This window comes from Ruditapes philippinarum, unplaced genomic scaffold, assembly GCF_026571515.1.
Source record: "Ruditapes philippinarum isolate M1 unplaced genomic scaffold, ASM2657151v2 ctg8297_1_1_1_1, whole genome shotgun sequence".
NCBI lineage: Eukaryota > Metazoa > Mollusca > Bivalvia > Venerida > Veneridae > Ruditapes > Ruditapes philippinarum.
The window spans coordinates 6,671-23,487 of NW_026852667.1; the positions used below are offsets into that span (position 1 = coordinate 6,671).

At 31.6% G+C, this 16,817-nt stretch overlaps 1 protein-coding gene across 1 annotated transcript; it reads right to left on the minus strand.

Annotated features, from left to right (window-relative positions):
* Positions 1–1,017: 1,017 nt before the first annotated feature.
* On the minus strand, positions 1,018–13,236 carry LOC132720551 (uncharacterized). Its single transcript, XM_060704713.1, has 4 exons — positions 12,816–13,236; positions 12,196–12,590; positions 2,751–3,093; positions 1,018–2,256 (listed from the first exon to the last, which is right to left on the minus strand). Exons 1-4 carry the CDS (start codon positions 13,129–13,131, stop codon positions 1,847–1,849), a joined length of 1,464 nt encoding a protein of 487 aa, XP_060560696.1. The 5' UTR covers positions 13,132–13,236; the 3' UTR covers positions 1,018–1,846.
* Between the last annotated feature and the right edge of the window lie 3,581 nt (positions 13,237–16,817).

The window sequence follows — 16,817 nt, forward strand, 5'->3', positions numbered from 1 at the left end:
ACATAGCAGCCAAACAGTACATAAGTCGAGTCTGATATTAGTTTTGAAGCTTTGATAAGATACCACAATTCTTTGACAGAACTGTATGTCTTCAATTAAAAAAGATGTGACATATATTATGGACTTTTAGAAATGAAAAAGAAGACATATATGGTGCGATTTTGATTTTAATCGATTCTTTTGGATAATGAAGAAGAGGCTATATGGAATGTAATATGAATAATATATAGAATTGAACTGGTATTAATTTTTCAGTTGTCACACAAATACTTGCATGAAGATTGTGTCTAACACGTAACAGTTTCGATGTTTCTTGTTTCCTTTTCAATCTATAATTGACGAACCACACACAGTGATATTCATGCAAAATGAACGAGTATATTCTTTTAGAATCTAATGTCTGTTCGTTTCTTAGCCGATGCTATTGATTTCATTGATTTTTTGGTGAAATACTCGTAGTCCTTTCGCTCTTTGTAACAGCATGATTGATAATGAAACAAGACAGACGTATTATTACGTTGTTTTATTGTCACGGAGAACGGAAATTTAACTGTTACCATTACTCTATCATTAAAACAACGTTTTCTTTTCTTGTCTTAACTGTCGATGTGATGCAGACTTATATTAACAGAACGAAAGAAAAGATGAATCATTAATTATAATCATCTTGCGAGAAATAGGGTTCTTAAATATTTTACAAAATCTGAAACTTATTTCCTTGTCCATGATTGTTGCATGTTTATATTCCTTACGTGAAATAAAAAAAATGCTTATATCTGTGCACCAGAAAAGCCCTGCAATAACTGTTGAATAAAGAAGACACGCTCTTGGCAGTAAAAATGTGGTCCTCCTGGGCTCCTTGCCGCTGGCTCTTGTTGCTGGGTCGAGTTGGGGTTGCGTTCATTGAACGCCGCCTTTCCTTGTTGGTATTGTTTATCATATTTTTTAAAATCAAATACAATTTGGACAAGGGTTGGTACAGGCCATTTAAAAAGAAAAAGAAAAGTAACTGCTAGAAACTGACTTATTCTTTAATTAAACATAAATATATATCTATGCGACAATACAAAGTGTTACAACTTTCACACCATTGCAACTGGTAAGGCTCTATTCTAAGCACATTCTTGAAATCTAAAAACTACATCAATGATCTCCAGAGGAGTGGAAAAAACTGGAAAAAAACATGTTGCAACATTTTACATATCTCTAACATTGCTTATCATCTGGTGTGTAAAGATTCTTAAGAAAGGAAGTAATTTGTTAGTGATTATAATTATGTTTAACTGGTAAAAAAATTCACAAGAAGACAACTTTCACAATTATCATCTTTAAACAGATTCTACCAATAAATCATTTTGCGTAGAAATTGAGTTAATTTCATAGAATTATCATTGAAAGTGCATGATGAAACATTTTAGTTCGACTTGTAAAGTGCCGTATAATAATCACATGGGCAGATGTTACAAATATGATATGTCTAAATGACAGTTTTTTTGTTAAATTTGAGCTTGTATTTATAAATTATTCCTTACATTTTCAGCTATTGAAAAAGTCACCGGCAAATGGAATGGAGTAAATAATAATCCATAAAGAAATTCCAAAACGGCAAAGTTGAAAATGTTGCAAGCTCGTTTGATTGCGCCTGTTGATAGACGGTAATCATAGCAAACGATCATCGGTAAGTAACTAGAAATAGAATAAGATCGCAGATTTGCTCTTTATTAGGTTATGGGAGCACGCTGCTGTTATATTACACCACTAAGCAACTGAATTACATACTTTTAAAGTTTGAATATTAGTATGAATGAAATAGTATTGTCAAAAGTCCAATATCTGCGGTATTTGTTCAAATAGTAAACAGAAAACCGGTGAAGGACGGCCATCTGTTATTTGAATCACCTACCAAGGCGGTGTTATGTGTACATTTTAGGTACACGCGTTCACCAACAGATATTTTTACCGGAGCCATGACCGAGCTACAGCTATAACCAGTGTTTTCATATTCAGATGTAACTGCAATTGTAGTATCTCCATGAACAATAGCTGCGACCACATATTTTGCTTTTTCATGACAAATATGGACGCTGAAATAGTACAGACCAGCCACAGGTGCTGTGAACATTCCAGTAATTTTATCATATCCACCACCTTCGTTGAGTAAAACATCAGGGAAGACGAAAGTTTGGCCGTTGTCATAATTTCTGCTGGACCTTGTATATGCATTAAACGCTACCCTCGGGGTTTTTGTGAAATTATCTGAAGCAAAATTATTAAGAAATTGATTTTAAAGTCAATGTTAATGATTCTTGTATTAAGTGTTTTGTTTGAATGGTAATAAATATTTGTATACTAAACGGAGCATAAAATTATTGATGAATTCAAAATGTATAACGATTGTAAATGTTTAGAAAATTACGAGGTTGAACATTAAGCAAGAAATTATCCTTTCTTTTGAAATGGGAAGAAATAAATTTATATTTTGTTTCAAAATGATACTGTGTTAATGGCGTATTGATAAAATTTGAAAACAATTCATTTAGCTACTCATGTCTACATTGTCTCAATCTAACTATCCTCGGACTTTGTAAACTAAAATTTATTGGTTAATATCTATTACATATAGAATTACTCTCTATCAGGCTTTATCTAAAACAGAATTATGTCATAAAATAATGTGTACTTAAATCTCATCGATTTAGCATAAGATTTCGATTTATAAGCAGAAATAAACTAAACATTGTTCTACTTACCAGCAAGCTTTTCAAGCTGAGCTGTTTTGTCATTGAGTTTTTCACGGATCTTCTCGTAGTCATCAAACATTTGACCAATCTGTGCATTTTGTTTCGCAAATTCTCGTTTCATTTCTACCTTCCGATGTTCCATGACAGAGAGCATGTTCTCTTCAAAGTTTTCCTTTTCTTTATCCCACTGATTCATTTTAGCTTCCATTCTGACCATCGTCTCCAACATTTGTTTGTCATACTTGAATTTTGAACATTGCGTTTCGATATCGGGTTCACTTGCTGTTGAGTAGCACAATACGGTTAGAAACACAATAATAGCTTCTAATGAATAGTAACAAGCCATCCTTCTCTAAGGTTGTATCAGTGAATTATGAATAAAGAAAAAAGAATACAGACACTTTATACTTTAAAACAGGACATAAAATGATTATATTTACCCGATAACAACGACAATGTTCATGAACCTTTTTGTGATGTTGCGTGCTTTGCAAATATTTTCTTTTTTTATATATATCTGAAAATTTCTTTAAAAAAAAATTCCCCTGAAAAAAACATCCTCTGAAAAACAAATACGTATATACAACTGAAATCACTCAGTTTTTTTTTATTTAAAGTGACATTTTTTACATATTACTGTAGGTACACTGACAATAAAAGTCATGCAAACAAGCAATTATAATAAATTCCTTAATATGCTTTGTTTACCATCGCTTTAATATGCATTTAAATAAGTTCTCTAAGTACACGAGGAGCAATGCATATCAGTAAAGAATACTCATCATTACCAACATCGCGATCTTTGAGACAGAAATTGGTTGGTAATCTGTTTGCTACAATTGAAAGTTTTACGTCGGTCGTTACCTCGAGGGGTGAACGCGAAAAGGTTCTAAGTGCATTTTCCAAAATTTTACAGGAGAATTAAATAACTGTCTCAAATGTTGGTAAATTAGCAAAATTCCACAACACTTTGATTTTTCACATCAAAAAAGTTAAAGAAACATGTCAATGGTAATAAAAATTCTAGGAAAGACTTGGCAAACAAGATATTTAATCAAATGTAACTGAGAACTGTTTCGCACTTAAAATTTCTCATATTTTGATTTTTATGTTCAAAGCGAAAAGGTTCCAAGTGACATTTTGATAGAACAAAGCATTTTTTACTTATTTAATTTAAGATAAAGCAACATTTTGGCATTTCTAGTTGTTCAGTAAGAGATGGACTATAAATTGCCAGAAATGATTGTGTCGCATTTACTTTTTATTTTGATTTCATATTTTAGGTGTGAGACATTCTCTAATACCACTTTCAAGTTCATGAAATTTTAAGTTTGACTGTGTTTAAATTAGAAACATAAATAAAGGTCATACATGATAGTGTACACAACTTTTAAAGAACATGATGGACCTTAATTACACCTGAAAAACAAAAAACAAATGCAAATTAATTTGATAATCATTTTCAGGTGAACCATACAAAGTATATGGAGAGCTGTCCTCCTTGCCCCGGCGTCCGCGTCCAGATTTCAGATCATGCATGACAAGGTTCATAACTCTAGCTTCTTTTTTCAAGAGTTGTTTCCACTTTGAACTTATAATTTACTTTAAATACTCTGCTTTTATCATTTTTGTTTTTGAAGGGATTGACTTCATATTTCAAATTGCTGTCTTTACATTAAAGTAACATTAATTTTATTGACATTGATCATTATGTTGTGCAAAATATAGAACATTTGACTGCTTTCTTGATACTGATACAAAATTATATTTATATCATAATTGAGTTTTCTTTCATAGTTTCGTCTTCCTTTCTGCATCCAGTATTTGATGAAATATGATAAACAAGATCAATAAGGAAAGGCGGCGTTCAATGAAAGCAACCCCCATATGACCCAGCCACAAGAACCGGTGGCAAGGAGCCCAGGCGGACCTTTTTTTCCTTTTTTTTTTAAAAAAAATCTGCTTGTATTTATAAGTGTACCCCTATATTATGTTATGAAATATCTGGCTATCAGTGGAAGAAGCCAATTGTAGTATGTGCCTTATATTAATAATTTTGCAAATTAAGGTAGCTGAATGTCTCAGCACAAATAAATGAAACAAGTTGGTTCGTGTTTTAACGCCATAGTAACTGTTTCCTCACAACATACAAGGGGAGGTAGTTACAATGCAATGCCTCAAGTCACTTGAAGTCTTTTATTCAGCATAAGCAGCAACAATTGTTGGACATTGGAATTAACAATGATTTGTTTGTTTGTTTGTTTGTTTGTTTGTTTGTTTCATTTTACGCCTTTTTCCAACAGTATTTCAGTCATATAGGCGGGTAGTTTCCTAACCATCGTTCCTGGAGGGTTACACCGTTATTAGACTACCTTAACAATGATAAAATATATAAAATGACAAAGACTGTTTATATACTCTTTCCGTGGTTTGAACTTTATGTCGATGTTGACAGAGGTTACATTATCCCCTCCCGTATGAAAGAATAAAGATATCACAATATTATTATACAAGTATTTTCTTACAAGGAGCAATGTCTGGATATTATTTCGCATTAGTTGTTTTTGTTATTATGTTAATCTACGCAACAACAAGAAAAGACGATACAGAACCGGCATCTTTTAAATTCAAATATGATAAGCAAATGTTAGAGACAATGGTCAAAATGGAAGCTTTAATGAATATGTGGGATAAAGAAAAGATAAAATGTGAAGAGAACACATTGTTTGTCATGGAACATAGGAAGCAGGACATGAAACGAGAAATTGTGAAACAAAATGAAAAGTGAGATGAAATGTTTGATTTCTGTAAGAACATTCGTGAAGAACTAAAAGAAAAAAACATCTGAAAAATTAACTGGTGAGGACATTCTTAACTTTGTTTTGATTTCAATTGATTCTGCAATAACTATTGTTCATGATATAGTTATATTTTATAGTTTATAGTTTATATTATAGAAAGATTCATTATCCATCAGGCTTTTGCTAAACAATATTTGGTTATAAGATAAGTAATAGAAAGAGCACCGAAACACGAGGTTATCTGATTTGTACGAGGGGGCGTAGCCCCCGAGTATTAATCAGATTACCGAGTGTTTTGGTGTTCTTTCTCTTTTGTATCATAGTCAAACATAAAAACACGTTCCCTGTTGTTACAATATGAAACCCCGGTAAAAATGAACCAATGAACGAGCATCTAAATATGACATTTCTGTCGATTTCACTTTCACTGCCGTCACAATATGTAAACCCCAGCAAAAATGAGCCAATCAATGGGCATGCTCTCGAGTGCGGGTAACTAATACCCGCACTCCAGTTAACGCACAGTGCATGTATATGTAAACGATTTAACCCTGACACATTTTCAACAGAAAGGTCTCCAAACTATGATACACTATATAATCATGTTACGCTATGTTTTATTTTATTACTTAAATAAACAGGCTTGAATATTTTTTATAATTCCCATTATTTTCCTTCAGTTAACAATGCCACACCGAAAGTAGCGTTAAACACATATTACAGTACTGGGGGAAATTACGGCGTCGGTCAATCTATCATATTTCCTGTCGTATTACTTAATGAAGGTGATGGATATGACAAAAGCACTGGCAGCTTCACAGCCCCTGTGACTGGGCTGTATCACTTCAGCATACATATATGTCATACCGAAGCAAAGTGTATAGTGGCAGCTTTTATGAAGATACTACAGTAACAGTTACAACAGGATACGAAAACATCTGAAGTACCTGTAATTTGGCCATGGCTCTAGTAAAAATGGAGGCGGGTGAACGAGTGTATATTAAGAGTACATACAAAGAAAGTGTCATGTATGCCGATACACAGTACAGATGACCATCCTTCGCCGGTGTTCTTTTAACTGTTTAATCGTAAACATAGTCACGAAAGCGGACAAATATCTGACACTTGACAATTTTTGATTACATATTAAATCGACTGTCTCGAATAATAGTAAACATTCTTTTCTTGTTTTACTTTACAGAATTAAACGACTTCATGTAGTTTCTAACTTAAATTAGATAATACCAACCAAATATAATGTATATATTTATTTTAAGCATAAAGTGTGATTTTAAGTAATATAATTATATATTTCGTCTCTTTTTTATCCATTATTGTGTAGAGGGTTGGATTAAAACTGCGTCTGTCTCTCCTTCTTATTTATATTTATATTAGTTTTTTACCATTAATACCATAATGACACAACGTACAGGACGCAACATTCTAGTCGTTAACAATAGTTACCCAATAGACAAGGTTAAACATCTTTGTGCCCATTACATTCTAGATCTGAACCGCATGAACTTTGATCTGAAAAATAAAATTATCAGTAAAATCTAAACAAGAATGCATATTGTTTGGAAGCTAGTTACTGTCACCGTCCAAGAATAGGATCAATTTAAGGTAGAACGCGACACTTTGCGAACTTTCGAGTAGCGTCTTGAAAATTGGCATGCAGAAAGTTGACCATATTTCTGATTTGATTCCGTTGATTTTATTCCAATAATTTCAGCCAATTTTTGTACACATGACGTCAAAATTGACCATCAAAGCCCATTTTTGAACAAGACGTCGTTGCGTATCCTTGGCAACTATTACAAGTATCATAACGCTATTGGCGGACAAAATACATTAAATCCTACAGCATCCAACGGAAAATGTTTTTTCCTTAAAGTTGATATAAAATTTATCGTTTTACGCCGAAAAATATTTGAAAAATGGAAAATAAACTGTAAATTTTGTGTAAAATTTGACATTCAGTTTAGCGGCAACTTTCGGTTTTAAAGCGGCTTATTTAAAAATACCTGAAATACATTTTTAAATTTTTTTCTTTAAACGTCCTTTTAAATGTATACTTAGTCAAAATGACTAAAAAAAAAAAAGAGGGTCACCGACTGAATTTTTTTCGGTACACCTAATTTTATTTCCCAGAGAAATCGAAAAATATGCCATAAGGAACAAAAAGCAACTATATATATTTTTTATGTAAATTTAGAAATTTACGGAAATTCAATCATAAATTAGTACGTAGGCTACAAGAAGTTCTGCAAAGATATACTATTTTATTACCCACACTGTAAGTGATATACTGTGAGAAATATGTATTCTATTTCACCTATTAAAACCCAGAATTTCACTTGTAAGCAAAAACTATTGCAGCGATTTGACAGAGTATATGCTATATAACTGTGCGAAATATTGACAAATTAAAATATACGGTCATAAATGAAAATTGGTCAATTATATAAGCGTAAAGCAACAGTCATGTTTGAAACGTTAGCTCAATGGTTGTTGGATTACAGAGGTAGCACGTTCGATTTTACAAGTAAATAAACATCTGTAATACATTTCTCTCGTTTTGCTTATCATTTAAGAATATCATAATGTAAAAATAAATAAAAAATTGAGGATTTATCGTAAATTCTGCATTAAAAACATTACTATCAAATCGGCCTTTGCAAATATTTATGATTCACTGTACGTATAGCCAAATTTATAGTAGAATTTATTTTTAACAGAAAGTACTTTTAACATGAAATATAATGAAACGCTGTCAATGCACATCCACGGTTGTTTAGCAGAACATATATAGCGAACCAGGCGGTCCTGAGCTAGATATTGTACAAAGGAGTGTTGCGTTGTAAATCTTTATACAAATAAAGATATTTCAATATATATTGTCATTTTTTGTCTGTACATGCTACGGACACTGTTGAGGATCTGTCGATGTTTATATATTCTGTTCACTGACAATTTAATCAGAAGGCAATTGACGTGTTAATAAAACCGGAAAATATTACATTTTACTCAAAGTTTTACTATTGAATGTTTTTCTGACAAATGTCAGATCAGACTATTATTTTTCTCTCTTGTAGAAAGTGGGTACCGGTAATTCTGAATTACATCTTTATTCTCTGTTTTATATACAAAATCGGTATTTACAAGAATAAAATATTTCATATTTTGGTAATATCTGACCTTGTAATTAAAAAAGAAATCCGTATTTCAGTAAATACGGACTTCGTGCAAAATTTCCGTAATATTACGAGTGTACGGATCACGGTATATTAGTCATATACGTAGTGCATGATATACGGCCACGTACATCTACGTGTTCAAATTTCACTTATGTTACCTGTCTATCTATAATATACGGAATTCCGTACCCTTTATTGTATCCATATATTTTCCGCAGTGGTCATTATAGCATAAAATTCCATTTATAGCGGGATTTTGACACAGGGCGACCTTTTTAATGACAAATAAAAAAAAAAAAACGCCCCATGATAGCGTGACTTTTATCAAAAGGGGTGGGGAAAATAAAATCACGTGTACCGAACACAGTGAGTCGGTCACCCCCTATTTTTTAGCCATTTCGACAAATTATACACTTTAAAGGACGTTTAAAGAATAAAATGAATGATATTTCAGGAATTTTTAAATAAGCCGCTTTAAAGCCGAAATTTGCCGCTAAATTGAACGTCAAAATTTACACAAAATTTATAGTTTTCTTTCCATTTTTCATACATTTTTTGGCGTAAAACAATAAATTTTATATCAACTTTAAGGAAAAAACATTTTCCGTTGGATGCTGTAGGATTTAAGGTATTTTGTCTGCCAATGGCGTTGTGATACCCGTTATAGTTGCCAAGGATACGCAACGACGTCTTGTTTGAAAACGGACTTTGAGGGTCAACTTTGACGTCATGTGTACAAAAATTGGCTGAAACTATTGGAATAAAATTAACGGAATCAAATCAGAAATATGGTCAACTTTCTGCATGCCAATTCTCAAGACGCTACTCGAAAGTTCGCAAGTGTCGCGTTCTACCTTAAATGAGTTTGCAACATACTCAATTCTTTTAGTTTTGGGCTTTCCTCACGGGTTTCGTTTTCTCAATGTTATTTTCCTTCAAACTGCCGCGTGCTTTTTACAACCGGTTTTGTAATAAAAGCAGTTTTGAAATATCTTAATTGCAAACTATCTGATGACATTGTTGTAATTCACAACCAGCTTTGTAATAAACCCGAGATTTGCAAAAACCGGTAAATTCAAATAATAATTGGCATAATGTTTTATAATATATATCGACTATTTTGACTACATGTTTTACATGAAATAGACCTTGAAGATATATTTTGGATTGTAAGTAATAGAAAGAGCATCGAAACTCGAGGCTATCTGATTCTGAGTCGTAGCCCCCGAGTATTAATCAGATTGCCGAGTGTTTCGATGTTCTTTCTCTTTTGTATCATAGTCAAAAATATAAACACGTTCCCTGTTGACACAATATGAAACCCCGGGAAAAAGTAACCAATGAACGAGCATCTGAATATGATATTTCTGTCGCTGTCCACAATAAGTTAACCCCAGCAAAAATGAGCCAATCAAAGGTCATGCTCTGGAGTGCGGGTAACTAATACCTGCGCTCCAGTAAACGCACTGTGCATGTATATGTATACGAATAACTCTGACACATTTTCAACAGAAAGGTCCCCAAACTATGATACAATGTACCTTAATCGACCCTTATATTATATTATAATATTATTTAAATTATTATAGTATTATCTATCCTATTCAAAAGTGTAAAAGTCGGACGAATGTTTTTCCGAAACCAATCCTGAATTTGTTGTAAAAAATCGATTTAAATGCTATTATATCTAGGGAAAAAATTAATAATAAAATGCCTTTATATTTCATTGCGTTCCTACAAAAGAAACAATTCTTTCTCTTGATACCTTATAAAACAATAAAATTCAATTCGTATTTAATTCGATTTAAAACTTCATTACCGGTCGTATTAATACAAAGAGAGCAAATATTTGAAGTCCATTACCATTTTTTCTGCTTCGTGCATATCGTGACGATAGCTCTTAAAGATTAAACTCGCTTGACTGTAAAATAATCGCTTTCTTAGCACATTCTAATTTCTAACTGTCCACCCTAAAAATATATCCTTTTTTTAACTTACAATTAAAGATGTTGAAGGTTTAACAACAGAATTTAATAAACAAGACTTTTCGGTAGCATATTTAAATTATTCGACAACAAGTAAGGAGAAAACTTTGTTATACCTTTGTTTACATATTTGTTATTTGAATAAAAAATAAATGTAAAGCATCATATAGTTTGCTGGAAGTTTTGTTAATCTCAAAGACTGAAACAAATCAATAAAGTCTTAACCTTTAAATGTGTTCAATAACAAATGATTATAATGATGATTGAAATGTTTAGTTTTATTTTTTTAACATGTTTCAACTACCAACTATTAATTGAAAATATCCCAACAATCATTACTACAAGAAAGAAGTACGTATGTAACTATAAATCTACTTAAATCAAGTACAATCTATATATTTTGAGAAATGTTTACCTTCTTTTGTATTAACAGATTGCATAGGCAATTATTACTTTTCACGACAAATTAGTATGTTATTACCCAAAACATTCTAAGTTGCCAAATAAATTGTAAATTTGGATCTATTGATATTATTTTTTTAATCATGAATAAAATATTGGCGAATTTAGTACAATAATTTGCCATAACATACCTGCACACAATGGTTTACGCTTGATTGAAATTGGATTAAGATCAGTATTGTGTTTTATATGTAAATAGCCGAGAAGTTAAAAGTGAAAGTTGCAGACTTATTCATGTGACTGCATTTTTCCTTTATTAACATATGTCTATCTCGTCGTTTCCATAGACTGTAGACCATTTGTCGAATAATTTCATAACCAGAAAACTAATTTTTATTTGTACCGAAGAGATTGAGATGACTGACTTCATTCAATGAACGACTCTTCATTTTAGTTGTTTGTAAAATAATAACATCGTTTTTTTAAAAAATCAAGCCCTATATTCAAGACAATAGTATTTTACATGTATGTATCAGACAAAAGAAAGCTTTACCGTAAGACAATTTCTTGTTGCATACGGACAGCTAGATAGCGTCTCGTGATGAAATAAATCATTTCAGCAAATAATGCAATCGAAATTATTTCATCGTCTAAAGTACAATAAAAACTTTTATATTTTCAAGTTTATTACATATCTGTAAGTTTTCTGATAGTTTTGGCATGCGAATAACAAATGTTCAAAACGATTCATTGTATTGAGATTTCAAATAATTATATGACTTTTGTTGAAAAGTTTTTGCTTTAACTTACAATGAAATTCCTAAATTCGTATTGCAAACAAATCGTCATACAAATATGACAATTTTATTATTTTTTCTTAATTTCACACAGTCGACACACACAATTGCACATTGATATATCAAAGAACACAATTGAAACAAAAAAGCTTTACAAAAATGTATCGCAATATTAATTTTGATATTGGCGTGAATAAGATTTATTTCTATTGCAGAATGTTGGCGTGAAATCAAAATTAAAAATAACAATTATGTGTGTGTATTCAAAAAACATTTAAAAGAACTCCGTTGAAAGATGGCCACCGATGATGGTTTGCAACCATGTGACTGTCGCCATGCGCACATATAATGGAAACCGAGTCCCCAGCTGCTACCATTGCCAGTGCACTAACAGAGCTACAAGTATGACGATAATTATCCCAGTTTGTTGTCACTGCAATAACTTTTCCATTGTGAACAATCTCGACAATTATTGCTTTATTAAAATAATTGCAAGTGTGTGCGGTGAATTGGTATACTCCTGTTACAGGGGCTGTAAAGTAGCCAGTTGTTTTGTTATATCCATGCCCTTCATTCAAAAGAACATTAGGAAAAATGACGATCTGCCCGTCACTATAGCTGCTACTGACATTTGTATAGGCGCTGAAAGCTACGGCAGGGTTTCTTCCTGGAGTAAAATTAATTTATTTGTTAAGATCTGTGAATAATTGTTTCTTGTGAAACATGTATAAACACAACATCATAGTGTAAGATAGTTATTTTAAGAAAAGTGATAACTTATTTGACAATAAATGAAAGATTCAAACTTAGCCAGTATTGTAATTCTTAAAAATAATATTCATTTAGAAACAATATAAAAGAGATTATTTTCAACTTTTTTTTGATATCTTACCAGGTACATGGTTAAGTCCTAAAGTCCTATTATAAACTTTTTCACGTAGATCATTTAACTCATTTTGTATTTTGTTTTGGTTCAAAAATTTCTTTTGCATTTCCTCTCTACGATGTTCCAGTACAGCAAGCACATTTTCCTCGAAGGTTATTCTTTCCTTATCCCACTGGTCCATTTTTGCCTCCATTCTTACAATTGTCTCTAACATTCGTTTGTCATACTCAAATTTCGAATATATTGGCTCGTTCTCAATCGCTTTTGTGTGGCACAAAACGGTAACAAAAACAACTACTGACAATGAAGAATATCCAAACATCGTTGCTACTGTAATAGCGATTTCTGGACTATATGAATAAAGAACATTATATAGACGCTTTATACTTTAAAACAGGACGTTTAGTAAGTATGATCTACCAATCACAATGTAAAGTCAACTTATGGGGCTTTTTTGTTGCGTGTTTTGCAAACAAATGAGAACAGGTCCGATACAATCACATACGTTAAAAAACTTTCCTTTTGTATTCCCAAATACCTTTTTGGTTATATACATACATGTATAGTATTTTTAACTAAATGCGATCGTTACAAAGATAGCATTGACAGAAACATATCTTACAAAACACTTGTATCTTAGTCTGTGAGAGGTATGTTTTTAAGCGTGATCTAATGGACAAACCCACTTTATATAACCATATAACTTTTTGTAAGGTTAACTCCGTTAACGTTTTCAAGTCATATGCGTTGATGTGCGAAATTAACCAATTACGATTAAAAAACAAAGGATGTATCGATTGCAAATTTTTTGAAGAGTAATCCGTCAATATAAATTTATAAAAAAAAGAGAAATAAAGAATCCATCAAAATGCACCAAAAGACAAAATTGTTAATATTGCAGGATCGGTTTGATTGACCGAGTTATCAAGTTATCATCCACGCTCCCTGGCATTGTCTTTAACATAATTCTTGTTATAATTGTCATGTTTTCTTTTTCTTAAACATTTTTGCAACCGACATTAGCGTTCAGGATGGATGGATTGTATTTTGAATTTAGAGATAATACAGTGGACATAATCACTAATGAACTGACTCAATGAAAGCAGGAATGTTAATGCTCTTTTTAGTTCTCGTCTCACTTAGAGCCAACCTTGCCACTTATTTTGACGCGAATTTTAGTTTCCTTTTAATAACCGTTTGTACCTGGTAAGTCTTTTTATACATATATAAGCCAGGCTAGCCTGCTATTTAGTGTGTTCTTACCCGAATCTATAATGTTGTTGGCTCAATGTTACGTTGTGATATTGAAATCGCTTAAGGTTTTGAACATACTGCAATTATTTAAATTAAGCTCGATTATGGTGAACAATTCAAGGGGATGCAAATTGTTTTATTTCATAAACAGTTCGGTGCCATACCATCTATGCTTGAGGTTGATCAATGCCAGTAAATTATTTTAGTTTTCATGTAGCAAAATGTCCAGTGTACTTACGTAAAATTCTTTAGTCATTTTATGTGTTGATATTTTCTAATTTTTCAAACTGTAGCAGAGAGTACCATAGGATTTTATCACTTTTAATTATTTTTATAGTGTAATTGGTGAAACTTTTGCAAAATGCTCGTATTCTTAGTGCTAAAAAATGCTCATTAAATATTTTGTTTTCAGAAATTTGCATTGTTTTCTAATATCTACAAAATGTTTGAAACCTTAACATTTTGAAGTAGGAGATTTATTCTGGTAAATAAGTGTTAGAAATATAAGAAGTGTATTGGGTATGTCAATAATGGTTCTTTTGATAAAACTGCTTTCAGGATTTTAATAAAGAAATCTTCATTTTACTGAATGTATAAATTTGCTGTGTTTTTCATGTATTAATTTCATCCCTGAATGACCAAAAATAATAGGGAATGATTGGACATTCCTCTTTCAAATTGTACTCTGTTGGATATATAATTGTGTAATTTCATTATATGAAACATATGAAGAATATTTATTGAAATGATCCATATGCTGCATTTTGTGTCTGTCTTTATCTTCGTGAAATAAAATCATTTCGCTGCGATTTAAGAGTAATGAAACTCAATTGATCGCTATGAATGAATGGATTTGAAATCCTTTTACATAATATGTTACGTTATTTATGACATGCTTTAATGGGGCTCATCAGACCTGTCATTAATTTAGCTTGCAATCAAATCAAGCTTTTATTAGTATTTACAAAATAACAATAACCACGCCCGCCCCATTTTCTTGCATTATGATTTTGATACGGTTAATTAAGGAAATGATCATTTCAACGTCATTTTTTAAAATGTTTATTTATAAATATTATCAACATTCTGTTTTCTACATGAAGCCGAAAATTCAAGAAAGAAATCGGTGATTTGTCTCCAAACATCATACATGTATAAACTTAATTGCTACTTAGTGTAAATGTAAAAAGCAAGCTATAATGACACGTGATTTAGAAAGTTATTTCCAATCGATTTGGCTCTAGAATGGAGGCTTTAGATTTGCTTGATATAATATAAGGCCTACTGTTTATTACGATGAAAACCAGGTGTTCGAGCACTAATGTACTTACTAAAAAGTGCACAGCCACAATCCCAAAACAAGTATTATGCTGGGGCTAGGGGTTGTGAGAGATGTTGAACTTATTCATTATCCCTCATGTACAAACTCAATCAAACTGAGTCTGCAAATTTCATGTTATTTTGTTGTGATACATGCTTAAGAGGGATCGACTTTGTATCCAGATTTTTATATCGAGTGAATCCATTGAATCAGTTAGTTATTTTTATGTATGTTGGAGTAAAGTAATATTTATGTTGGATATATAAATTTATTCACTTCATTGGTTGCACATTTGTACTGCACAAGGACTAGGGTCGTCGTTTGAAATCGTCATCGTTTCAGGAGCTAAAATATGATAACATCGGTGGATGTGGTTTAAATATAAAATGTTGAACAACAAACATTCGTGAAATCAGGGTCCGTTTAAAAATTCAAGGTATAAAAATGTACTATCAGTGCCGTAAAAAATAAACGAGCTATTAATTTACCAGAAAGAACCCACGGAAAAGACAATTTCATAATGCCTGCTTAAATTTTTTCGAGAGTGCAATTTATTGTTTGCATTTCCTGTCTTGCAAATTTACAAGTTCGTTATTAATTACTTAAGCGCGACACGAATGACCGTTTTGTTTAATTTCAGACTCGCTAAATTAAACAACTGCTATAAATAGATTTTCGGACTTCCATCTATTGATGGCACAACAAAAAATACATAGTTGACTACAAAATAATTGGTTATTTCCTGTCGAAGATGCAAATGTAAGAAATTAATTATCGAATTTAAGTTTATTTTTTGTTTTGATTTTTATACTGCTTTCCGCAAAATTTGTTCCCGTTCTCATTCATTAATATGACATGCTGTGACTCACCGAAGGGGAAACAAATATATGACTTTACATAATAGAAATCGAAAGGAGTTATTTCTTCCGAATTGTAAATCGAAGGAATTAAAATTTTTAATGATAAAATTCGGGTCCATGGACAAAAAAAAGTAAACGCAAATAGCTCCACGCCTGTTTTTTTCTGATTAACTATTGGTGTTTTTCCCAAATAAATTGTGTGAAAAAGCTTGTGTGTTAATTTCTTATTGGAAATTAAATTAAAGCTTTTCCATCATAATTGTGTCTTTCCCTTATAGGTATGTTTTTTTCAAAATGTTTAATTTTGTTGTGTTATTTTCTAAAAGAATTGGGAAACTTTTGTTAAAAGATTTCTGTTTTGCTTAAAATTTTGACCTTGAAGGAAGTTATCTTTGTTATGATATTAGTTACATGCAAAAATAGTAATAATAAATGCCATTAATTGCATATTTCAAAACCCAATTAAAAAGATATATTTCAGACAATGTGTTGTTTTAATTTCTGATTTTCAAAATTATATTCAGGGATTTGCATAACAAAACTGCTTAAGACATTTATTGCAAAAAGAAATTA